Source organism: Leopardus geoffroyi, chromosome B1 (genome assembly GCF_018350155.1).
Source record: "Leopardus geoffroyi isolate Oge1 chromosome B1, O.geoffroyi_Oge1_pat1.0, whole genome shotgun sequence".
NCBI lineage: Eukaryota > Metazoa > Chordata > Mammalia > Carnivora > Felidae > Leopardus > Leopardus geoffroyi.
This window is the reverse complement of record NC_059327.1, coordinates 5,921,326-5,948,188: the sequence shown is the minus strand read 5'-3', so window position 1 is coordinate 5,948,188 and position 26,863 is coordinate 5,921,326. Positions and strand designations below refer to the sequence as shown.

The window sequence follows — 26,863 nt, the reverse complement described above, 5'->3', positions numbered from 1 at the left end:
TTTACGCTTCTTCACCCCAAAATGCCATTACCATTCAAGCAAGTGGTCTCTGAATGAGAAAGAAAAAACAGTGAAAATATTTGTTGAATAAACAACTTTCTCTTAGAGAGAGCCAGAATCCTTTCTCGATCCATTTCAGTTTTAAGTGATTCAAAATCCCAAATTAGCAACACAAGTCAGCTACAGCAGCCATGGAGATAACCTAGCACCACTCACTCAGCTCTTCAAAAACAAGGGGGCTTTGGGCTCATTACTGTGATGCCAACAACTTTCACTTGCTTAACGTCTACAGAGTTCTTGCACAAAAAAAAAAAAAAAAAAAAAAAAAAAGAGAGAAAAGAATACTGTTCATGTGACAGCAGTCAGTAGAGGTCACTACAAAGAAAGGTCCTTTTTCCCTTTGGAGGTGCTATGTAGTTGTTGCTGGAAAATGAGAGAGGAGGCAGTCTGCCGATCGTCAGGATCACAGCAGTGGGCACGCGTCGCACTTACGATGTGGTGACAGCCCATTTAAGGGAGATACTCTCTTCCTCCTTGACAGAAGAAACTCAGGCTCACCGTGGTATCAGACGGTACATAGCTGGCAAAACCACAACCAAGTTACTTTAGAGCTTCTCACAATAACACACATTTTCAAAAGATTTAAATAAAAATCGACACATCTTTGTGTGTGGATCAGGAGAGCTGCCAGGCTCCCCAGGGTTCCCCCAACACCTGCCATTCTGACACCACACCCGACTGAAGACAAAGGTCATGCCCCAAGCAACCCAATACAAGTGAAAACAAACATGAGGAGCAGGAGCGATGGGGAGGAGACTGCTTTGGGAAGATATTCTTGCTCCCGTCTTACCCCTGGGGGAGCGCTGAGATGTGAAGCGACCTGCTAGGCTCCAGCCATGCCAGGCTGCAGACCTAGTGTGTCTTCTTCCAGAGCCTGTGATTAACGGCAGTGTTCCAGTTCCTCCGGAACTTTGCTTTTTCAGCCCCAGGACTGGAACCCACACTGATACGAACGGTAAAACCCAGATGATTTAAACCTCCATATGATGTTGGGTAAGCACACACGGGAGCTGCCATCCTTTGGCATCACAAGACACACACACATGGTCACAGCAAGATGGCAGCCAGTGAAATTTGGAGACAACGGCACACACTTGGCTGTGTTTTCAGACACAGGAAGGGATTTGTGAATAAGCGAGCGGAGGCAGTAGTAAAATCGAAATGTAAGTCTTAGGAAGGGGCAAGATGAGCCCTTAAAGAGCAGGAACTTACTCTAGTCACACATACACACTCCTCCCCAATACGCAGCTAGATGAGGGCAGCCCTGGTCTTCGCGTTTATTCGGACTGTCGCCTTAGACACGCCCCAGGCCGTGCCGTGCCGCATCACAGCCTGGAAGCAGATGATCCTCCTCTTGACCCGTCGTCAGGTCAGGGTTAGCCTAACACTCAGTCAAGATCCTGTGCTCTCCCTCCTCTCTCCATCTCATCACACGGGCATTTTGCCATCTCACATCAGCACAGGGAGGGGGGCTCCAGACAGTAAGATATTTTGAAGGAAAGAGTAGGAGAGACCACACTCAACATAACTTTCAGAACAGCGTATGGTTACAATTATTCTATTTTAGCATCAGTTGTTGGTAATATCTTACTGTGCCTAATTTATAAGTTAAGCTTTCTCAGAAGTACGTATGTATAGGACAAAACACAGAATATATAGGGTTTGGTACTCTCTGTGGTTTCGGGCTCCCACTGAGGGTGCTGTGGGTAAGGGGTACTACTGTATCTCTTCCTCTCAAGGCTAGCTACTATTCTGCTCTCGGTCGCTATAGTTTAATTTTGCTATAATTGGGACAATACAATACGTATTCTTTTTTGGTCTGTTTTATTATTTCTCTGATTCATCCATGTTGTTGTATTAATACGTGCCCTTTTCCATGACTGTGTAGAGTTTCAGTGTATGAGTATGACACAATTTATGTACCCAGAGATGGGTAATTGTGTTCTTCTATGAAAGTCAACACTTCTTAATTGGACACACCCATGTATTATTTTTCTTGTGCTGTTATATTTGGAATCCATACAGTTGGATTGACTTATACCTGCCATGAATGATTTCCAAGACTAATCTGCCTTCTGATGAAATCTACTCTTCAGAAAATACGTTGACAAGTGTCTTTTTCTCAACATAAAATTCCATAAAGTTATTCGGAGGTTAACAATAAGACAGGGTGGGGATGAAACAAAGGGCCCGTCAAGGACCCATCCACCACTTTCTCTGACCTTTCCAACCTTCACCTCCTCCCTGTCAACACCTTAATTTTCCAGGCTCATCAGGGAGAAATGGTTCTACACACAACAGTTTTCCCGATTAGAGCTTGCTTCTGGGAGCACTAGGATTCTTCCTTCTTTTATTCAGACCTTTGTAGAATAGTATTATGCTTCAATTTGCAGGATTTATGGTCACCCTTATGAAAGTGTGTAAGGTGCACTTTCTGTGCCACAGCTCAGCTCCCCCATCGGTGGGGCCTGGCCTGATGTTGCCTCCCGAGCCATTGTGGGACCACTGAGATGTACAGCAAAGGGGTTGTGAAATACCAACAGGTGCTTTTGTGAGGTGGGCTGGAGTAAGGCTGGTGGCCACTGGGGTCAGGATTAGGACGAGGATTCACATCCCGGTTTTGAGTTCATCACTGTGACGTCCACGAAATTTCCTAGGCTGGCATCGACTTCTTCCCCAAAGGCATCCATGCTCCAGGAGACTAACGGTTTGAGGGTTGAGGAACAATTAAAAGAGGTCCACCCATCCCTAAAAAATGCCAGGATGTAGGACGGGCACTTCGGACAAAACCTTTCCTTATGTTCTAACTTTGACCTCCTTCGGCCAGAGAACTCCTAAAGTCACTCCAAAGAGGGCCAAGATTCCACTGGAACCAACCACTCATAATTTGAATCCCACAGAGCAGCCAAAACTCCAATGTAGGTCCTTCTGCTGAGGGGATTCAACAAAGATGCTAAGCCACAAAGTTTAAGCTGGCATTTGACCACTTTAACTTGAAACCAGATTTCTACAGCTGAGGGAAGCTTTCAAGAATTCACTACCACTGATAAAATTACACTGGCTTGTAGGAGTCAAGACCAAATCATAGCAGCAACCACAGTGATTTTTGGTTAAAAAATGAGGGTAAGATGACTCACACTTTGATTGAAACAAACAAACCCTAACAACAGGAAAACCTCTGCTACTGCTCCTTTTGTCCGGTGTGCACCCTCACCCCTCATTCCTACTTCCTCTGCCCCCTCAACCCTTACTTCCTGTGCCCACTCACTCATCAGTCCCACTTCTTATGCCCCCTCATCCCTCATTCCCACTTCCCCAGTGCTCCTCACTCAATCCCACTTCCTTTGTGCCCTTACCCCTCACTCCCATTTCCCCATGTCCCCCCTCACCCCTCATTCCCACTTCCTGTGCTCCCTCACTCCACTTCCTGTGTGCCCCTCAGCCCTCAGTCCCACTTCCTGTGTCCCCTCAGCCCTCATTCCCACTTCCTGTGCTCCCTCACTCCACTTCCTGTGTGCCCCTCAGCCCTCAGTCCCACTTCCTGTGTCCCCTCAGCCCTCATTTCTACTTTCTGTGCTCCCTCACTCCACTTCCTGTGTGCCCCCTCAGCTCTCAGTCCCACTTCCTGTGCCCCCTCACTCCTCATTCCCACTTCCTTTGTGCCCTTACCCCTCACTCCCATTTCCCCGTGTCCCCCCTCACCCCTCATTCCCACTTCCTGTGCTCCCTCACTCCACTTCCTGTGTGCCCCTCAGCCCTCAGTCCCACTTCCTGTGTCCCCTCAGCCCTCATTTCTACTTTCTGTGCTCCCTCACTCCACTTCCTGTGTGCCCCCTCAGCTCTCAGTCCCACTTCCTGTGCCCCCTCACTCCTCATTCCCACTTCCTGTGCTCCCTCATTCCACTTCCTGCTGCCCCCTCAGCCCTCAGTCCCACTTCCTGTGCCCCCTCACTCCTCATTCCCACTTCCTGTGCTCCCTCACTCCACTTCCTGTGTGCCCCCTCAGCCCTCAGTCCCACTTCCTGTGTCCCTTCAGCCCTCATTCCCACTTCCTGTGCTCCCTCACTCCACTTCCTGTGTGCCCTCTCACCCCTCAGTCCCACTTCCTGTGTCCCTTCAGCCTTCATTCCCACTTCCTGTGCTCCCTCACTCCACTTCCTGTGTGCCCCCTCAGCCCTCAGTCCCAGTTCGCCAGTGCTCCTCACTCCTCATTCCCACTTCCTTTGTGCCCTTACCCCTCACTCCCATTTCCCTGCGTGCCCCTCACCCCTCATTCCTACTTCCTGGGCCCTCTCACCCCTCATTCCCGCTTCCTGTGCCTTCTCAAATCTCAGTCCCACTTCCTGTGCCCTCTCAACCCTTAGTCCCATTTCCTGTGCCCCCTCACCCCTCATTCCTACTTCCCCTATGCCCACTCACCCCTCATTCCCACTTCCTGGTTCTCACTTGTTGTGAGCTTGTTTTTCCCACTGGAATAGTCAGTGAAGAAGTGCATTAGGTGACCTGTGTGAATGAGTGCCGCCATACATCTGAAAAGGAGGCCACGGTGTGCAATATCAGCATGTACTATCACTCAAAAAGCACTCCTTGATGTAGACAGTTGACCCCTAGAGATGAAGCAGAGTGAGTCAGCCATTCTGTGGTGGCTCAAAGTGACACTGGGCCCCTCACCCCAGTGAAAGAGAAATATCTCCTGAAGTGATTTTTTCCCCCTTTAAATTGTGAGCAAAAATTCAAGCATGCAGAAGAAAAAGTCAGTTCTGAATGACATGCTTTTTATAACTCGTGGCAATGGAGTGAAAGGGGACAGGAATTTTCCACTAGCTTCCATTGGAAGAGATGTGCATGCAAGGCAGTAGGGTTAGGGAGAAGGGGCAGACCTCCAGAACTGAAACTAATTATGGGAAAATGATTCAAGTCCCTTGTACTTTTACCACAAGCATTTGGAGAATCGCACTGAAAAGTTACTTCCCAAACTGCTTCGGTGCTCAAGTAAATTTGGCTTTTCTTCATGTTATAAAAGTAGTTCAACTTTCAACAAGTGAGGATGGCAGGCATGCAAACTATAAATTACATGCAGAAATGGACGGCTGTACTTTTGTAAAAGTGGCACCATTCTGTCCTTCCGCTACACGAGCAAAATCGCATCAGCCTGAGGCCACCGTGCTATCCCACCCAACACATTCACGCTGCTCTGAGAACGTTCCTCTGCAGCACACCACGCTTGGCAGAGTTACGAAGGAGACACTGTGCCCGACAACCGGCTAGCAAAAAACAGGGTTGCTTTTATTAATGGTTTCAGAAGTTAGGAATATTCAAGTATTGGTTTTATCAATTTACTGATTACGCAATAAACATAGGAAATCCTAGAGACTGCAACGAAAGACAATATGTGGATTGCGGGAAGGGAGGGAGAGAGGTCAGATTGAGTGTGTACCCGACTGTGTGCGAGATGCTATAAAGACGTTCTAAAACGTAAGTAACCCCAATTGTTTACAATTGGAGTGCATTTGCCAGTTAAGCACCGCTCAGCTGGACACTGCCTGCCTCATTTCAAATTCCATGCTGACTTTCACGCCGTACGCGGCTTTTACAGCAGCAACCACCAAAAACTCAGCCTCGCACAGTGGCATAATCCGATAGCACTGAAACCGTGCGCTATTTTGAGATACTAATTCTTCTGGTGGCTGACAGATGTTAAGAACTGTTGGGTTCCCCTTGAACATTAAACTATCTCCCACTGCCCCTAGGAAGTTTGCGGCAGGGTCCCAGGGTGCCTGGCAGAGAGTTTGGGAACTGTGCTAATTTCTTCCGTTCAGTTTTCATGCCAACACAGCTCGAGAGGGAATTTACATACCTGATTTACCGATGAGAAATGTGAGGTTAAAAAAAAGTTGACCTGGTAGCTAGTAGCTGAGCTGGGATTCACACCCTGGGGTGTGCGAGTCTCAAAATCTGTGCTAGCATGGCAACTCCATGACTGCTTTCAAAAATCACAACATCTTCCCCACCTTAATCCAACACAAACAAAGCTACTTTACTCAGGTCTCTATCAGGTTGCTCAAGCAGCAATGACTTGAACTAGAATAACTCAAAATGTGATTAAATTCAATGGACTAATTCATGGATTTCACTTTTGTCAGAGTAATTTTGTCTTCATTCCAATGGGCGATGGGTGGCTCAGCTACTCAGAGAATAAATCATTTTCTTCCTACACTTGAAGCCACTGAACTTCAACAAAATACAACCCATGACTCAGACATTTATTTATTTATTATTTATTTTTAGACTAATGGGAACTGCATGAATTCTTTCTTGGTCTTCCAAGAGCAAATGCCTTTTATGCTTGATCCGGAAAGAATTGAGTTTCGGAATGTTAAATTACTAATTTACCTAACTGAATACTTTTAACCCTCTTTGGGCAGCTGGAACAGTTTAATCTATAGCTCTGTGCAGTCGCTGTGAAATTGCTTTTTCAAAGTTCACTTTTTTAGGCAGTAAATAGGAACAACCAGATGAAAGCTGCAGACAGAGGTAAATAAAATCACTCACAACAACTAAGGGTCAGGGTGTCATAGCAAAATTTGTCAAACATTTCATTTTTAATATCCTTTCCTTAAAAAAAATCTCTTTATTGAGGTCAAAGGTCAGGAAGTGTATAAAGTGTGCTAATCTTAAATCGACAGCTTTGTGAACTTCTAAAATATGAATTTACTCATGTAACTAGCTCCGAGGTCAAGATATCAAACATTTCCAGCACCCCAGAAGTTTCCCTCCTGCTCCTTCCCAGTTAATAACCTCTCTTGCACCCCTCTGCTCCCCCACAACAGCTTCCATCCAGAAATCATTATTCTGGGTTTGGTCACCATCAGTAGGTTTGGTCTATTCTTGAACATGATATAAACAGGATCACGTAGTAAGTATTTTTTTGTGTGGCTTCTTTTGCTCATTGATGCTTGCAATAGCATGCCATTTTACCGGCAATCTATTATGTTATTTTTAAAACCTGAATTGCGGTACATTAACGCATCAAATCAGACCCAAGGCGCAACACTGATAAATGAAAATTATCATTCTATTGTGAGAAAGGAACTACTGGAAAGTGCTCATCAAGGAATGTCATTTACCAGTTTCAACGTGGAATCATAACTGGCTGTAAAACACACCTCAAGTCCTCTTGATTTGGACATATCAACAGATTTTACATATAGCAAGTTAGTAGGTAAGAAAGGTTATTTTACTGCAAAGTATCTAACTCTACATGCCATATTGGTGTCTTTATTTAAATGGATTCCTTCTTAGACTGAAACTCTATGGAAAAATTACTTTAGGATAAGTAAACAGTCCTGTAGAAATAGAATAATGTGCACTTAAATGCCATATGAAGCAGTGACACCTACATTTTATGGCAAAATTTTGCTTATCTATTCTTCCTCAACAATTGTAGAGAAAGGGACTCCCCCAATATATGAATGGTATGCCCCTGAAACAAAAGATTGAAATAAACCCCCTCTAAAAATGAATCAGAAACATCATCCCTAGAACTGGTATTTTGTAAAAGAGAAGTTTGATACAACATATATTTTGTAGCAAGATACTCTCTTATTTCAGGTCACCAGGCCTTGGAAGACATAATTAGAAGCCCACTGATTTGTCCAAAGTCATAATCACTATTTGCAGTTCCCAGCTGAGGCTCCGTTCTCGTGGAGTCAGACTGCAGCCATGCCCAGAGCACTGTGTGTGTGGCTTCTGGAACAGTTTCCCTGGACGGAGAGCCACAGACAGAAGTGGAATGTGCTTAAAGCTCTTGTCTGGCCTTTCAAAGCGAACAGCAGTCCCACTTGGCTGTCAACATTTCGGAGGTGGACAGAAAATACTTTGAAATATACTTAATACACTTCTTATCAAATTTCAGATCAAGAAATGAAGAGGAGTTGAAATTAGTTAAAAATAAAAAAGCCACACTCCTCTGTCTTGCCACATAATTTGGGCACTGAATATTGTTTTGCCTTTGCTGTACTGTGGCTGATAAGAAAAAAAAAATGTACTGTTGCTCAGGTTTAAAATAAGTTGCTAACATGCTTAAAAATGCATTACTGCTGGGGCACCTGGGTGGCTCAGTCGGTTCAGCGTCCCACTCTTGGTTTCCGCTCAGGACATGATCTCATGGTTGGTGAGACAGAGCCCCACCACCGGCTCTGTGCGGACAGCATGGAGCCTGCCTGGGATTCTCTCTCTCCTTCTCTCTGCCTCTCTTTCCTCCCCCCTTCGCCCACCTCACGCACACTCTCTCTCTCAAAGTAAATAATGCATTTTAAAAAGGCATTACTGCCTTAAAAACTAATGTTCAGCTTTAAAAATGAACACAGTCCGATTAAACAAATAATTTATATTTTCTAATGTGAGTTAAAGAAAAATGGTTGATCACTTTGCTCCTGCAAAGCCCAGGTAAGTGTGCAGTTTCTTAAAAGTATGTGCACACGGCCCTCTAACATAGGTCAATAGATATGAAATATTTGTAGCTTTAAACACTTGTGAGAATGAAGACTGAACGAGAGGTCAAATGAGATTAGACTTTAGAAGAAGTACACTTTCCCTCCTAAACGGTTCAGAAAAATGTGAGCTTGAGCTGTTATTAAATCATAAAATTAAAAAAAGTTGCAGCTACAGCCTTTATGAAAATGAAAATCAAAATGAAAAGAACACACTTGCCTAAATATTTCCCAGGATTATTCCCGCAGCAACTGTCGTGTGTGGTTCAGCGGCCTTGTTCAGCTTTAGCGTAAGGTGATGAAGGAAGCTGGCCCAGCCCTCCCCCGCGGTACACACAAGGCACCATCACACTTAGTGCACAGAGAAGTCAGATCGGTGCGGAGAGTATACAAATATATACTGTTTCCGTTTATGCTAATCCACAGGAGACACAATGACGTGAAATATGAACAGTTCAGAAGACAGCTATCAGCCAGACAGAAAATGCCGTAAAAATACATCCTGCTGACGGTGGGTCGGTGGTACAATCATATAGAAAAGGTGAAATATTTTACTGCTGACTTCTCATGCAAACCGATCCAGTGTCCCTTGAGAGGCTCCCAGTGTTATATCCCCCCAATTCTCCCCACCTTCGGGCTTGCTAGCAGAGCGCGAGGCTGACGGTCGCCCTCAGTGCCAGCACTGAGCAGGGCGCTCGAGGCCCAGTCCTGAGACTCCCTGAGCACGGCCATCTGTGTGCCCCAATCCCCCTCCCCCACCTTTCTGTGAAAGAGACTTCTTGTAAAGAACTAGTTTGCCTTGGAAGTATCTGCAAGACGAAAGTCATTTAAATTCCTTCAGCCCTGGGGCGCCTGGGTGGCTCAGTCAGTTAAGCGGCCGACTTCGGCTCAGGTCATGATCTCGCGGTCCGCGAGTTCGAGCCCCGCATCGGGCTCTGTGCTGACAGCTCAGAGCCTGGAGCCTGTTTCCGATTCTGTGTCTCCCTCTCTCTGCCCCTCCCCTGTTCATGCTCTGTCTCTCTCTGTCTCAAAAATAAATAAACGTTAAAAAAAAAATTAAAAAAAAATAAATTCCTTCAGCCCTTTCCCTTCCTTCTTAGCCATCTAGCATAGCAATTGTGCCACTGCACATTTATTTCATGTTAAAAAGATTAAAAAAAAAAAAAAAAAAAAGCCGACTCCAAAGATGCCCACTCTGTCTCGTCCCTGGAAATCTCTGCAGGATTTCGGCAGAGCCACATGAACACGGAAACAGCAGAAATAGGGCAGAAAGACGATGTAGACAAGCTGTGGGATCTGAATCCATCGCAGAAGTGACCAAGTACCACTAAACATCCGGGGGCACGGATACAGCAGTGCAGTGGTGAGAGTGTGGGACGTGGCCGTGGGCAACTGGGGTTTTGCTGTCATTCCGCTAAGAGCTAGCACTGGCGATCCAGGCCCTGGTACCCCCTGCCCCCACCCCACCCCCCGCCGCTCACAGAGTGAGAGATTTCAACAATATTGCAGATTTCTAAAGCCTCTTCCCCCTCAGCTTCTGACAGCCTCTCATGCCAGAGAGGAGTGAAAATGGATGGACACATCTGCATCTATTTCCATCTCCACACATGAGGACATACGCGTGTTTACAAATATGCATGTCTGTGAATACAGACGTTTCAAAGGTAGTTTGAAAGGCAGAGAGCTGCCAAAGAAAGACAATGAAATATGTGCTTACTTTGTCTTTTCTCTCAGTGCACCTTAGTTTTGAGAGAGGCAAGAACACGTTGGTTTCCTTCACAAAGAAACCTCCGGTATAGGGTAGCAAAAAATGCATCCATCTTGTGACCAGAACGGAATTTCAACAGCTACCATTTGTAATCACTGATAATTCCACTCATTTCATAAAGAAGCCTCTCAAGAATAGTTTTATACTCCCTCTCTGCCTCTCGGAAGTGTCCCTAGCCCCTCCTGAGCTGAGAACAAAATATGCCAAGAACTAAACCAGGGCACAAGTCTGCCGAATGTCTAATGTGTGGACAGCGTTTGCTGACGTGGAAAGTGAAGTTCTCAGTTGCTTTAGCTGCTGCAACCCTGTCAGGCTTGTGCCTCCTGTGGATGGTGCTCCCTGTTTCTGGCCTCCAGCCACACCCTTCGTCCAATGTCACGCACACGGTCATTCCCAGGAGGGCTGCTCCCAAGGCAGCTCTCGTCCGCAGCAGGACGTGTGCAGGTTCAAGGTTCCCACCACAGAAAAGTGGTGATGCTTGGGCTTCACCCCATGATCCCACGTGCCGTGGAACAGGTGCCACGCTGTCTTAGCCGTACCCTCCGTCACGCCAGGCTCTGGTCTGTGGCACTGTGGGTCGCAGACACACGAGTGGTCTGACTCAGTTTTCTCATCTGGAAGTCGGACCGGGAGCACCGCCCTGCTGTCTGGGGAACACCTCTTCTCGCCATACCCAGGCCTCTAGGGGGCCAGCAGAGGACCCCTGCTCCCTGCCCTGCCCCGAGCCAGCTGGGGGTGCCAGAGCGGCCTCTCCAGGCCCCTGCAAGCAGCCCTCGAGGCTACCCTTGCCCGGAGGGATGGAAGGTGTCCCATCTCACCACAGGTGGAGGGTTTGGTTCTGAAACACATTTCCTACAGCTCCGCAGAAGGTTATTGTGGGATATGTCACAGTGGTGGCCAGCCAAGTCCACGTTTGCACCAGCCTCGGCCTCCCTGCTGCCTCCGCCTGTCTTCCGTGGTCATTCCCCGTGACCACTTCCTAAATAAACTTCCTGCACACATGCCTTTGTCCCCAGCTCTGGTTTGGGGAAAACCCAAGTGAAGGAAGTAAGTCAAGTGAAATATATTAATATACAAAGAAATATATATTTAGTACATAAATAACTATATTTATATATTCATAAAGAAGTGAACATCTAAAAAATCACTCTGCAATTGTAAATTGCTATTGCCATTCTTGCTTTATATAACCACATCCATCACCTGAGGGTATCTGCAGCATTTATTTGCTCCTTGACTTATGAGTCTCTATAAGATGTGAGCCAGAGGGGCGCCTGGGTGACTCAGCTGGCTGAGTGACCGACTTCGGCTCAGGTCATGGTCTCATGGTTCATGCGTTCGAGCCCCGCGTGGGGCTCTGTGCTGACAGCTCAGAGCCTTGAGCCTGTTTCAGAGTCTGTGTCTCCCTCTCTCTCTGCCCCTCCCCTGCTCACGTTCTGTCTTTATCAAAAATAAGTAAACATTAAAAAAAAAAAAAAGATGCTGTGAGCCAGAGCTCTAGTATATATTCGGGTAAGTATATATGTACCTTAAGAACCCTTTAAAAAGCCATACATAGGTAAAACATGACACCTTTCCCCATATGAAATGCTTAAACAAATTCATGTTACTATACCAGCCTCTTTATATTTAAGCTTGAGTATATTTAAAATGCCTGCTCTTGAGGAAGAAAATAGCCATTTTATCAGTAGGCAATGACTAGAACGCCTTAAGGGGAAAAATACACTTTCTCCTTAGATTCTGGGGTGATGGTAAGGGAGACATACAAAAAAGCAAAGAGATGTGAGCTTATGTGATTAAAAGCCCCCATTAAATAACAAAAAGAGATACGTTGTCACACTCACAAATAAAACCAAAAGAAATACAGCTTGAGGGAGCACAGATATAGTGGTATTCAAATTATCTGAAATTTTCTCAGTCACAGGAGGTGGGGGACAAGCTATGAATGTCAGCATGGCACCAGCTCGTGCCTGAAGCTCTATTCCGTATTATGTCTTTAAGTTTATAGCTCTCAACAAGCACACTTTTAGTCTCTTTACGACCAGTGAAAAATAGGAAAGGGGTTATCTAGATACAATATCACACAACAAAAAGTGACTCACAAATTATTAACAGGAAAAAAATCCCTGAAAAAATAGGTCAGAACAAATTAGTTATAGGAAGTGCCTGAAAGATCGTCTGTGGGGTGGGGTCCACGGAGTGATGGTGGATGGAGACAAGTTTGCTTATTAACAACCTAGAAAACCTATCCCAGCAGGGCCACGCTTCCCCCGTTTCCTGAAGCACCTTACACTGGCTGTGGAGAGAAAGGGCCCAAATTATTGACAGTCCATGGAAGGCATTTGGCTTCAATGTCAACTTCTCTCGGCTAGATAAAGTCAAGTATGGCATCCATACAAAGAGGAAAGAGAGAACTTTCCAGCTCACAGGGCATCTGAACATCATTCCCAATGTACAGGCAAATGTATTTGCCCCTCAAGTCCTACAAGCGTGGCTGAGGACAGACATCTCTCGGCCTTCGCCTTTTTCATGTCTGTATCTCTCCTTCAACACTGCAGAGTACGTAACTGCTTAGGAAGTGAGAGCTCTAGAGTAAAGACAGAACAAAACAAACAAAAAAAAAACAACCCCCACACACTTTATAAGGAGTGGGAGGAAAGCCCATTTTGCCACTTTTCTGTCTGAAAACCTCAAAAGATGTTTCAGTTTCTTCATGCCAGGGAACCAAGAACATTAGGTCAGAAGCCTTCTAAACAGAAAATCCCTGGGTTTAATAATCTTGTATCCAAGTTTTCAAGCTAATTGTAAGAGCAAAGGCTGTGCTTGGTCGTTACTAGGGTGTATGGCTGAAGGATGGCTCCCGAATTTCCACACCCCAAGCAAACGAGAACATAAATCGATAGTAGTAGGAGGTTTAAAAATCAATGAAAAACAAGTACGAGACGTTCTTTCTGGTACCTAAACACAACGCACAGTGCAGTGGAGACCTTTGAGAAGGGCATGCGATGGGGTAGGGCATAAACGCAGAGGGCGCCAAGGGCCCCGGGCCAAGAGAGACGCAGACAAAGGCTGGAGGGAGGAAGCAGCCTAAGGGTTCTCGCGCAGCCCGACGCAAGGTGTGCACAGAGGGAATCAGGCTGCGAGATCAGAGTACAGATCAGAAGGAGCGTGTGCCACCAGTCGGGGGAATCTTCACAGGCACAGCCACGAGGGAGTGACCTGAGCTGAAGAGCGACCACAACACTCAGGGTGGGGTTGCCAGAAGCCAGTCAGGGGCTGTGTGACAATCCAGAAGATCCAGACACTGGGTTGGGGGTGGGGTGGGGGGGCAGGAAAGAAGGGATCAAGTCAGGAAGGATTACTGAGGTAGGAAAAAAACCAAATCCTTTTTGGGGATGTGTGTGTGCAAGAGAGAACAATTACAGTAACTTGTTTCTACATGGAAATGGTAGAGAATATAACGTTCCCAGTGAAAACTTTCCTAGGGAGGTTAGATCATTCAGATGGACAAAAACCACTTAATTAAAAGGTATCAGGACACGGAGCTGTATTTCAATAGCAAAGACCTCTCAACCAGGACTATATAGTTGGTACGGGACCAAGATCGAAATCTCCAAGTTGGCGATAGTTTTCATACACTATCTATGTTTTCCTTTCCCCAGCCAATTTCAAGATTACTTTCCTTTTGGTCGAAAAAATAATGATGATAATCTTGGTGAGATCAAAGATAGCGAGGGAACCATTTTAATGCGTAATCAATCTGCCACAGTTACCTTGCAAACAGACTTCTTTTTCCTGTCAAATATAATTGTTCCAAATGTTGAAAGAGTAATCAAAAACTTCAGGACACATTTTACATTAAAAAACATATATATATCTATGTATGTTAAAAGAGTTTACTCTGGTTGCCTGAACTTCAATGTGTTGCCAATTTTTAAAGGTTGTGTTTTGAGTGCAATCTCTTTTAGCAAATCAAACCAATACTAAGCAACAATCTATGCAACTATCATGACGGTGACAGCCTTGAAATGTTAATTGAATTTGGATAATTCATTTGAATTCCGAGGGAAGAGAAACCGCTCAAAGACCTGCACTTTGAGTGCTTAGACCAACAACCCAAGAAGGGGGCAAAAATGAATGTCCATACCTCCTTCCAAACTGTAACGGGGACTTTTGGGGGGTGGGCGCCTGGACCCACAAGTCAGAAGCGCTGCATAATCATCTTCTGACATGAAAGCAATGTCAAACATTCCTGCAAAACATGAGTGTGTGAAGCCACCCGTGTGAAATGAGGAAGAACCATGTCCCCTGGGAGGTTCGAGTATCTCGGAACTGTTTTGATAGGAATGGCTAAGTGCCGATGACAGAGACGGAAACAGTTGCCCGAGAAGCGGAGAGGGACACTGCCGACGGGAGCAGAGATCTCATTCGTCCCATGTTTTTCCTCGAACTGAGGCTTCCTTCTATCAGAATGGAAGTGCACTGGGCAGGCAATAAAAATAAGCGATACTAAACAGAAAGAAAGACGTTCCAGGGCAATAAGCTAGAAAAGAAGCAGAAGGCAGGGCAAGTGAGGCGTGGCCTCCGGACGGCCAGTTCTGGCCCGCGTGTGGGGTGCTTGGGGCCCATGGGAAGAGTGGACGCAGGAGCAGGGACGGCGGCAGTGAGCAGCAGACCTTAGCTACAGTGGTTGTGGTTTTCCTATTGCTCCTGGGACTAAACACATTCTTCGTAGTTAAAGAGGACTCAGCTGCCATGGCACCCGTTTCTCTAAAAATCTTAATTTATCTTCACTGCTTCAAGTGTGAGAGCACAAACCTCTTCACGAATCAACACAAAAATATCTACTCCTCGGTATTTCTGTTTCTGTTCCACTGTCTTCCCACTGACTTCAATTAGATACTGGGTCCGTAGCATGTAGGCTTTTACTTTATTTAGCTGTAGGTACTGTATATAGACACTATACACATATAGACAATATAAATAAGATCTATACACACCCACACAGCTCATGCATAAGTGAATCTGTAATTTGCTTCAATGGAAGATTAATCACACCCACACACCCACCATACCCAGATACTTTGTAGTCCGGAAAAGCTGAAAAATAGTGACTTAAAAAGACATCTTGTATTCTATTGTTTTCAACCTTAGAAAAAAGTTATGGCAATAAAGTTATTTATTTTTTTTTTTTACTTTTAAAAATTGGGATCTTTTATTTTCGTTCCTGAGTCTAATTTTAAATGGGAACTAGACTCTAAAATGTCAAATTATAAACAAGCTTCTCATGTCTCTTGATGGCTGTAACCACAGGTGACTCAGTAGTTCTAACATGGAGTGGGGGACACTCAAGGACCTATTCTTCTCCCCTAGTTGTATGATTTAGAGCGACAAGGGGCAGAATCATTTTTATTTAAGTTCTTAAGTACTCAAATCAATAAGAAGATTAAGACCTTTATTTATACTAGTTTATAAATTATGAGTTTGCAGTATGGACTTCAACCAAACTCCAGCTTGAATCTATCTTTAATAAGCCCAAACTTCCCGGAATAAGTCTCTCTAAATATTATCTTTGCTGGGTGTTAAGAGTAACTAAGACAACTCCTCTCGATGACTTATATGGCTTTAACTTTAACCTCAAAAATTCCAAAACTCCCATGGTGATGAGAGAGAGAGAAAGAGTGTCTCTGTGTGAGAGAGTGTGTGTGAACAAGAGAGAGAGAGAGAAGGGGGGGAAGGAAAGGAGAAATAACAAACTTCTACGAGTCCTCATAAATTATCTATTTAAATCATAAAAGTTACAATTTTAAAAAGGCGAGGGAAGGGAAGAAGAATAATTTAAGAAAGGACATGGTCACTAAAAAGCCTGAGCCAGTTATCATTCGCTAGTTAAGGAAGGGTTGACAAGGGTTTCGCTCTTCAGATTTTCTTAAGTCTACACTAGAGAGATTTCTTGGGCCGCCAAGCAATAGCACATGATTCCATTTTTTATGGCGCTCTCATCTATTGTGATTCATGTGGAGAAGCAAAGGCTTCAATGACAAGATTTTACAGATGGTCAGAGCTGTGTAGTCATTGTCAGCTTTCAGGCTATTCCATCTGCTAGGGACCAGGGGAGAACCAGGGAGCAACCAGTGACCCTCAAGATAATCAGCATGGAGGGAGGTGGGAAGGGCACAGGAGTAGGGACAGAGTCAACGGCAAGCAAGCAACAGAGGCAGAAAATATAAAATTCTAACACTAATCCTAGAACTCATAATACCGGTTAAGACAGAACAGGACCACCTGGGTGGTTGAGTCGGTTAAACATCAGACTCTCGATTTTGGCTCAGGTCGTGACCTCACAGTTATGAGGTCGAGCCCCACATTGGGCTCTGTGCAGGGTGTGGAGTCTTGCTGGGACTCTCGCTCTCCCCTTCTCTCTGCCTCACCCCCACTCTCTCTCAAAAAAAAGTTTAATAAGTTAAAACAAAAAAAAAAATAAGTTGTACCAACAAAGAAGCCCTTGAACTCTAAGGGAAAAGCTCCACCCCTCCCATTCTGCTTTCTCACTCTTACAGGCAGAAGCAGAGAATTGCTTTGTGGTTAACATTTTACGAGAAAGGCTGTTTGATGACAGACTTTATGAATGGTTTCTGCTCAGAGAATTACGAGTTTTAAAGAAAGGTGTTTATGAGCATTTTTATCCTCATCTTTCCATTTAATTAAAAACATTCTGAGTTATAACTAGGAGAAAAAGAAATAAAAATAGAGGTTTCTGCTATCATGAATTTGTAGTTTGGGTCAATGAATACACCTGTAGCTCTGTCGTTGGCTCACCATGAAACACAAAAAGGAAAGAAAATTACATTTTAAGCACCTGAAGTTATGCGTGCACACAAGGAGTGTAAAAGCACAGCTTCGTTAATCCCTCAAACCCTCCTGTGACCAATCAGAAATCCTATCTTATATCGGAGTTCACCGGGTGCCCCCAAAGCTAAGCAACATCCCCAGAGTCCAGGGAAAATCGGAGAGCAGGTGTCCACGTGCTTTTTCCAATATGCCTGGGTGTCCTGCGTTTATATTTCATTATATAATTTTACTGCCGAAGACACAGGTATCTGTGCCTAGGCAGTGAAATCAGCTTCTTCACCCTTTTGTGCTGAAGCTAGTATTATACTGAGCTGGCGTGCCCCCACGCCGGGCCGTGTGAGTAGATAAAGGAAGTAGTTGTAGGATTGCGAGTTTGCCTGGTATACGAAATGATGAACTTGGGAAGACTGCACGCACGTTGGGAGAAGCGTAATAGGTCTAATGGGAGAAGAACAAGGTTAAGAGGGAAGTGTGGGGGGGGGGTAGGGCGGCAGAATGTGGAGGTGAGGGGTGATTCTGTTACGGTGGGGGGGAATCCAAAGGAGAGCCTTTCCTCATACTCTGTGTAAGACTGACTTCTAAAGTCTCTTTTTCAAGAAACCACATGTCTAGAATGGGGGAGAAACAGTGATGCTTCTTACCAAACTTTCATTTCCTGCCTAACACGGATAGAGCTGCAGCCTGACGAGACCCTGCTGGACAGCACCGCTGTCTGCCCACCTCTGAGCTGGGGCCACACTGCCTCCCTTGCCGGCCACAGTGTAGACTTCTGCAGGTAACCAAAAACGACGAGCGGCCTGTCTCCCACACATGATGTCACTAAACTGCCAGATTTTAAGCCAACACACTACCACACTATGTTGTTCCGCTAGTGATAAAAAACGAACAAACAAAAAACAGCAAGATCAGAGCAAGGCACAGGTCTTCCAACAGATTTTTTAAAAGAAAGGGAAAATACTTAGGAATAAGATTTCTGATGATTTGGCTGATGACTGTCTTTGTCACCCATGTGCTTTTCTAGCTTGAGAATTATATCCAGGACAACATGAAGAAAGAAATGGTAGAGATACAACAGAACGCAGTACAGAACCAGACGGCCGTGATGATAGAAATAGGCACAAACTTACTGAATCAAACGGCAGAGCAAACACGGAAGTTAACGGATGTTGAAGCACAAGTAAGTGATGAAACAGAAAACCCGTAACGGTCGGGGCTAGTAACTGCTAGCGAGAAATTGCCCTGTGTGGCTACTTAGTTGGATGCTGGGCGAGGGAAGAAAGCTCGAGTGCAGCAGGAAAAAAGAGGAGTTGATAAGAAATTAACAATTTGTGGCTGGACAAGAATTTAAAATATGTTTTCATTTTTAATACTGAGGTTAAATTACATTTTTTTTTCTACGAAGGGCATTCAAATCTTTCATATGATGCACACTTGACACTCTATGAGAAATGCTCCTCTGCCTTGCTGGCATCCTCTGGACTCTAGATAAGTCCTCAGATTTTCGTTTAAGAAATGAAAAGCACTGGGGCACCTGGGTGGCTCAGTCAGTTGAGCATCCGACTCCTGACTTTGGTTTGGGTCATGATCTCATGGTTGAGGGATGGAACCCCACGCTGGGCTCTGTGCTGACAGTGTGGAGCCTGCTTGGGATTCTCTCTCTCCCTCTCCCTCTCCGTCCTGTCCCCTCCCCCTCAACACACGAACTCTCAATCTCTCTCTCAAAATAAAATAAACCTAAAAAAATGAGTACAAGAAACTTTGTTCTTTTATTTTTTAACATTTATTTACCTTGAGAGAGAGAGAGAGAGAGAGAGGCAGGCAGAGAGAGAGGGAGAGAGAAAACCTCAAGCAGGCTCCACACTATCAAAGCAGAGCCAGACATGGGGCTCAAACTCACGCACCCAACCGTGAGATCATGACCTGAACCGAAATCAAGAGTGGGACACTTAACTGACTGAGCCACCCAGGTGTCCCAAGTGACTTTGTTCTTAAATATAACTTTCAAGATAAAATCAAATCTCAAAGAACTATGGAAGCAGTTTGTGGTATGAGTTTCTAAAATCTGTGGTATGAGGTTATAGACAGAAGCAAGCAGCAGTTCTGGCACAGGGGGCTCGGCCATCGGCAGGAAGTCTTGAGTTCTCTAATGGGTCTGGTTTCACCATCACCTGGGGAGTGAAGCTGCATACGGGACTCGGCTCTTGCGGGCCTTGGCAGTTCGCACTATCAAGTGAGGGCTGGGTCCAATGACTGGCTTCTAAGTTCCCTTTTAGCTTTCAGGTTTTATGAGCTGCTGATTAATCGCAGCAGGAGAGAAAAACATGAACATAAGAAAAGAACAAGAGCAAAACAGTGAACATGAGAACATTAAAACACAATTCATCCAGAGTCCGGCCAAATGACATACAACCTGTGACTGAGTAAGAATAGTCCAGGTGGGAGGAGCACCTGGGGGGCTCCGTCTGTTGAGCATCCGACTTCAGCTCAGGTCATGAATTCGCAGTTCGTGGGTTCGAGCCCCAGGTCAGGCTCTGTGCTGACAGCTCAGAGCCTGGAGCCTGTGTCAGATTCTGTGTCTCCCTCTCTTTCCGCTCCTCCCCCGCTTGCGCTCTGTCTCTGTCTCTCAAAAATGAATAAATTAAAAAACAAAAATTAAAAAACAAAAAAAGAATAGTCCAGGTGGGAAAAAAGTGCTGTTGGCAGAATTTGCTGAGATGCTCCTAGTTCAAGTCTCAACATTGGTACATCTGCTTTCTGGTCTCTTTATAAGCTTAAGAAGTTAGTACCTTCCTACTCTCAGTTTTAAGTAATGCTCAAAAAAAAAAAAAGTAGATTTAATAGCAAATACTTTCTATGATGTATTATTATTTCCATATGCTACTTCAGCTGAAAGAAATGCCAGACATGAGCCAGAAGGGGACACGAGGTAAGAGAAACTACAAGCCTCCCAACTGTAATAAGATCACATCTAGAAGAGTACAGGTATTCTTTCCTTGTCTCCATAAGAAGTGTTGGATAAAGCAGGGTAAACAGTAGGAAGCAGTAGGAGAATAAAACACTTTTATCTGAGGCTGGACTAAGAAGTTACTTCTTTACCAAGTCTTTCCACAATGTTACAACAGTGTAGAAAAAATAGAACTGTATCACATGATGAATTCACAAGGTATGAAAATTGTAACCCCAAGAGGTGATACAAGGGAAAAATGAAAAGATAAAAATTTTAATGTAAGTATATCAACATATCTGTAGTTAATTATTAAAATAAATTAGTAATGCCTAAGTCACACCGCTCACCGTTTGATAGCAAAGCTAGCGGGAAATCAAGCTCATTCAAAAAATGTCTGTTGAGTAAACATTTCTCATATTTTCTGATAATGGTAATAAAGTGTAAAACATAGAGCAACGATTTATTTATTTCTTTTTCTTTTTTTTTTAAACGTTTTTATTTATTTTTGACAGAGAAAGACAGAGCATGAGTGGGGGAGGGGCAGAGAGAGAGGGAGACACAGAATCCGAAGCAGGCTCCAGGTTCTGAGCTGTCGGCACAGAGTCCAACATGGGGCTCAAACTCATGAACCGTGAGATCATGACCTGAGCCGAAGTCGGATGCTTAAATGACTGAGCCACCCAGGTGCCTCAAAAAAGCAATGATTTAAACCTTTGCTACATCCTGTGTAAGTCAGTTTTTCTAGCTTTTATTAAGCTTTGGTTGGATCACATGATTTTTAAAACATCAGTTGTGAAACTAGGTATCACATGATCTATGGTAATGGGAAAATCAGAAGATGACTATAAAGAAATCAGCCTATAATGTCCAACTAAACACATTAAAATGTCTGAACCTAGAAAAGGGACAAAATTATGCACCAAATCTATTTAAGGCATTTGTTGAGCAATTACTGTGTGAAACGGGTTTAAATCCAAACCTAAAATTTTCTGACTAGAAGATTCTTCTAGCCTGTCAGACTCAGAGGCTATTGAACTGGACAATGAGGGACAGGTAGAGATCGGAGGTCTTACAGACCAGAGACAACCACCTGACCTGGATAGACAGTAACCTGCTCTGGAGGCCTTTGGAAAAGTGATGGAAAAACATCGCAGTTGATCCTTGGTCGGTCAGGACCTATATGCCCTCCTCCCTATCTCTGGCCCATTGTGCTCATTTCCTAGCCCTTAGTAATTAAATAAAAGACCCAAGTTTCCAGTTCCTTTTAGAAATAACTGACAAAGAATATTTGGGCCCAAAGAAGATGTAGGCCAAATCTATATTCCAGGTGTTAATATTAAAACCCAACCTTTCTGCTAGCTAATGCCGTCATTCATTCAACAAGAATGAGCTCATGGTATGAACTCATCCAGCTTTGACCAAGGACAGGACTGTCCCTAAAGCTGCTCAGTGGGGCCAGACCAGGCCTTTTATGAATGACACAGACCCTGAACAAACAATGGTTCTCTCAAGGACCCTTATTCCTGGGCAACAATTCTGCCTTACACTTACACGTGATGTCACATCCTGAATAACCACAACCCAGAGGATGTGAGTAACAGACTCTTCCTGCTAGAAGGTAGCCGAACGCCAAAGAAGTCATCCTTAAAGTTGCTGGAACACGACAGGAACAGTGACAGTGCATATGACAGGGCCCAGAGAGCAAAACTGAACTTCATAGTGATGCATTACTGTTTCCCAACTGGCTGACATGACTTAAAATTAAAAAAAGAGAGCAGAGAAGTGGAAAAGAAAAAAAATGAAAGGCTAACCAAGTGAATACAAAGTAGGAAATGCTGGGCTAAAAATGAGCTATATTTGGTGCGCCTGGGTGGCTCTGTCGGTTGAGCATCCGACTTTGGCTCAGGTCACGATCTTGCGGTTCATGGGTTCGAGCCCCGTGTCGGGCTCTGTGCTGACAGCTCAGAGCCTGGAGCCTGCTTTGGATTCTGTGTCTCCCCCTCTCTCTGCCCCTCCCCTGCTAACACTCTGTCTCTCTCAGAAATAAACAAACATTAAAAATTTTAAAAATATTAAAAAAAGCAAAGAAAATAAAAATAAAAATGAGCTACATTTTTATAGAATGGAAGCATGTGACTTCTAACCATGTCGTCTACTGACAAGTAAGAGAACCGCATTTCGTTTTGAGCAGAGGCAAAACCTTTTTCATTTATCAACAACTTCTGATGTACTAAATATGACCATTGTATACTCCTACTTGGCTCACTGTGTGAAAAGAAATGCTAAAACATGACAACAGGAGCAGCATTATATTATTTGACACAAATACTACTGTCCAGAACTATTAAACACTTTCTAAAAAAAGACATGGTTGAAAAAAAAAAAAAAAACCCAGAAAAAAGAAAAACAACCACAGTCTGAGGCAATCCAGGACTTCAAGGTTTTTCTGAACATGAAGAATATGCCAAAATAAGATACTTGGGTAAATAAAAAACGCTTTAGTTATGTTTTCCTATAATTTAGCTGACTTAATTAAAAGGAAGTTATATGTAACTTTAAAAATGACAAATAGGAATTTTATTTTGTTACATTTAGGTATTAAATCAGACAACAAGACTTGAACTTCAGCTTCTGGAACATTCCCTTTCCACCAGCAAATTGGAAAAACAGATTTTGGACCAGACCAGTGAAATAAACAAATTGCAAGATAAGAACAGGTAATAAAAACACACAAAAAAATTTATAAGCCAGAACTGCGTACCTTGTAGATCTGAAAGCCTATTTCACGTGACTATCATTTCTAAGAATGGCTTCCAAAATGCCAGATTTCTTAATGCATAGGGTCAGGACTGGACACCTCGTGAGGGAAAGGCAGGGAGAGGGTTTGGGAAAAAGTGGAAGTGTGCCTTCTAATCCAGTCTTCAATGTTTTTCATTCTCTGGCCCCTTAAAGATTCTCCTCCAGTGATTCTCCAAGCTCTGCCTCAATACCGCCCAAGTTAATCTGTGACAAAATGCTGCCAGTGTCTTGGAATAAAAGGAACACTGGCCCGGGCTTTTTACCTTTGCCTCTGGGAACGTCATCACTTCCAATGCAAAATGACCCACAGGTGGAAAACTACACTTACACTGTAAACAAGGCACATTTCATGGTGCAAAAGTTACTCTTAAAACATATGATAAAGTAAAAATGGAAGTCATTAATAAATATTATGTTAATATTTAAATAAGATCTAGAAAAATCTCAAGAAAGCCAATACAAAAACAAACTTTGGGTGATCAGTGGGGATTGTTTTCAAAGGCTTATTGCAGACGGGAGTACACGAAGATAATTTTGTCTACCAACTTGTTTCTAACCAAGATGTGCATATGACATGGAGAATGGTCAGATAACAATATACTGTATTTCAGAACTAAGTAATTTCAAGTAAATAATTTTTTCTTACCCAAAAATGACGATAAACTTATTGTCTTATGATCATTCTTTCCTGTTAATCAAGACCTCAGCTGAAATAATTCTTTCTCTTCTTTGGGTAACAAGTTTAGCCCACTATTGATTAAGAATTTTCAAAAGCAAATAGATTTATTTTTTTATTCTTTTGCAAATATAGTTTTTTAATTCAAATATTTTTCTTTAGTGTTTCAATGTTTTTTCTTCTGCAAAGTAAAAAAATAAAAGTTTGAGACCAATCGTTGAGATACAACAATCTCTTAAAATGGTCTTATTTAATAATGTTCTCTTTTATTTAATGAAGTTGCAGTGACAGGAAGATACAGGAGCTGAGTGATTACTTTTGTTGCTTGCCAAAACAATATGGGCTGGGAGATACCTAGGTTTTGATTAGTTTGTTGAATGTACCCTGGTATTGCACACCATCCCCTCCTTATGTTTCTAATTTAGTATGCTAAAACACGAAAATTATCAGTTAAGCATGTCAGTTATGTTTCCCGAGTATCATCTTTATAAATATTTGCCAAATCGTACTGCCTTTTGCCTTGAGGAGTATAAATCTTCTTCCTGAGTTCAGACACACTGCTTCATGTTTTCACTTACTACAAGTAAACTTCGTTACGCACAGTCAGCTGGAATTGCTTTGAAATACAATCAACAACTTTCCCTACATCCTTTGCTCATCACGATTTGGGGAAATGTCTCTGTATGTCAAAGCTTCACAACATATAAAATAGTGATCCCAACCATCCTGAGGCTCGCTGTACCTTCTGATTATTCTTGCCTATGTGATCCTCCAACTTTTTTATTTTTTTACTTAAATCTTTCACGTTGTCCTCCAGTTGAATCTACATGGACCAGCAGTACACTTTTCCAATACTCGGGAGTTTAGTTTTATATGACATTAAGTTTAAACATCACATTTCCTCCGTAAAACCGCCGTGTCAAACATACCCGACACGCTAAGACTGTGTATCACTTACAAGAGCAGTGCACCACAGCCTGGGCTGCAAATCTCTCACTCACGCGGGAGTTGTACACAGATTGTTTCCGAATGGCCTCTCAGAGTATAGATCGTGAAAGGGATAGCTTTTTATCAGCAGACTTGTCATAAACACCACACGTAACAACTCTATACCTGCAGGAAGAATAATCTTTGCAGGGGCTGCAGAAATCACAGCCTCTTTTGACACAAATATGAAATGACGATAACAAGGCTTCTGTTGATGATGGTAAATAAATAAAAATAAGGAAACTGTGCAGATGATTTTTCATCTTTCGGTGAGTTTGGCATGCTGTGTTTTCTGGTGCCTTACGTTTTGACTAGCCTAGGATTTCGCTCGCAAGAACATCGTTACAAATATATGTGAATGTTTTGCACATGTGCCAAACCATTTCTTTAAATTACTTTCAATGTGTCTCCAAAAGTGCAACTGTTTTCTTCATGGAATAGTTTCAGATGAAGTCAGAGTGCTGATCAGGGTCGATGATATTCTGAAAATTGCCACTATACCATTTTTAGGTTCACCAGCTGAAGGTGAAAATTACTATGTGTTTTTCACCTAATCATTCCTTTTTTTTTTTTTTCTTTTAAAAATAAAGGATTCATTTAGGCCCTAGTTGTACCAGCTCGATTAAATTGTGATTATTGTTACGGTAATTATTGTTATTGAAAAGTGCTGCCATGGATGCTGCCCCTTTCTAAAGAGAGCCAATAAAAACTCATAAAAGAAACAGGATTCAGCCTTGGTATTTCTGCCTACACACGGTATTTCCTCACACTCCTTACCTGCCTGTGAGTTATGTTAATAGGAAGATAAGCTGTACTTAAGTCCAATTTTTATGGTGATGATCACATTGATTTCCCTGTATCAGAAAACCAAACACCACGCTACAGAGTGTTACCCACCGTATGGATTCCCCATACCGCCCCATCTCCTTCCTTCCGCCACTTAGCACTCTGGGCCTCGGTATCTGTTGCAGCGTGGAGAGTTGTTGCTATGAACTTGCACTCGATTCTCATCTATTTTATCCTATGTAATTAATTCGCTCTCATTTAAAAAGTGCTGATTGTGACTCATTAAATGGATCTCACAGGCCAGTAACAGGTCCCAATCTGCATTTTGCAAAGTGTTGCTGGAGGATATGATCTGACACTCCTTATAGCTTTAAATGCCATGATCTGTGCTTCCGTGCCTACATGGTCCTGCTCTCAGAGCCAGTGTGGTCTGGGGTGACCTGCTAAACTCTTCAATACAGGCTAATTTTTAAAAAAATTAAAAAAAAATAATTTTTCAATACAGGCTAATTTAAAAAAAAAATATCCATCTAGGAGTGTTCACACTCTCATTCACACTCTGGAGCATAGGACTGTCCCATCTTTCTCTTATGCCTCGTCACAAAGTATTAAAGACAACAGAATACAGCTGGATAAGAAATTTCAAGCAATGTCATTTTGAAGGCAGTGTAGATTAGTAATTGAAAAATGCCTCACTTATTTTATGTTAATTGTCTAGGTCAAGCATCACAGGAGTGCTTTGAAAGCACACTGCCTATAATGATAGTACTAGAAATGATTTCAGGCAGAAAACAGAAAAGCTTTATGTATTTATTATTTTTTTATATTTATTTAATTTTAGAGACAGCACAAGTGGGGGAAGGGCAGAGCAAGAGAGAGAGAGAGGATCCCAAGCAGGCTCTGAGCTGTCAGCACAAAGCCTGACACGGGGCTCCATCCCACGAGCCATGAGATCATGACCTGAGCTGAAATCAAGGGTTAGATGCTTCACCGACTGAACCACCTGGGTACACCTTGTGCGTTTATTTTTAGGTTAACTTCTGCTTAGAGTAAGTCATCTTAGTTTTTAAATTAACAAAATGATACACAATTAAAAGAATAAGCTGATAGCAGGAAAAATAATGAGATGTAATAGTTCTAAAAGAGGAGAAAACTGATGAAATATAAATAAAGTGCAAATCAAGGTATTACAGTAGCTGCTTACTTTCTGACTTGGAATAGTGAACAACACTTACTGTCATATACCAATTTACAAGGATTTGGCTGGGATAAATTTAAGACTTACAACTGAATTTCTAATAATAATTATTTATACTGATTGTTACTGCTTATAGGTAAGACCTTTAGTGGGTAGTCAGTTTCTTGGCTGAGTAATGTTGGTCACAGAATTAAAGATTCAGAAAATGTTACTGCCCTCAAAAAGGCATCGTAGACTTACAGATTATTTGAACTAGGAAGGACCTCAGAGATCTTTATCTAATCTACTGCTTTCATTT

At 43.2% G+C, this 26,863-nt stretch overlaps 2 protein-coding genes across 7 annotated transcripts in view; one reads left to right on the top strand and one right to left on the bottom strand.

Annotated features, from left to right (window-relative positions):
* MCPH1 (microcephalin 1) overlaps nucleotides 1-26,863 on the bottom strand; it is a 273,858-nt gene that overhangs the window by 94,712 nt on the left and 152,283 nt on the right. The window lies entirely within an intron of this gene.
* Nucleotides 1-26,863, top strand: part of ANGPT2 (angiopoietin 2) — a 60,937-nt gene that overhangs the window by 12,506 nt on the left and 21,568 nt on the right. For both annotated transcript variants that reach the window (XM_045451904.1, XM_045451898.1), the window contains exons 2-3: nucleotides 18,194-18,349; nucleotides 22,715-22,836. In XM_045451904.1, the coding sequence (XP_045307860.1) occupies nucleotides 18,194-18,349; nucleotides 22,715-22,836 (278 nt within the window). The remainder of the gene's footprint in view (nucleotides 1-18,193; nucleotides 18,350-22,714; nucleotides 22,837-26,863) is intronic.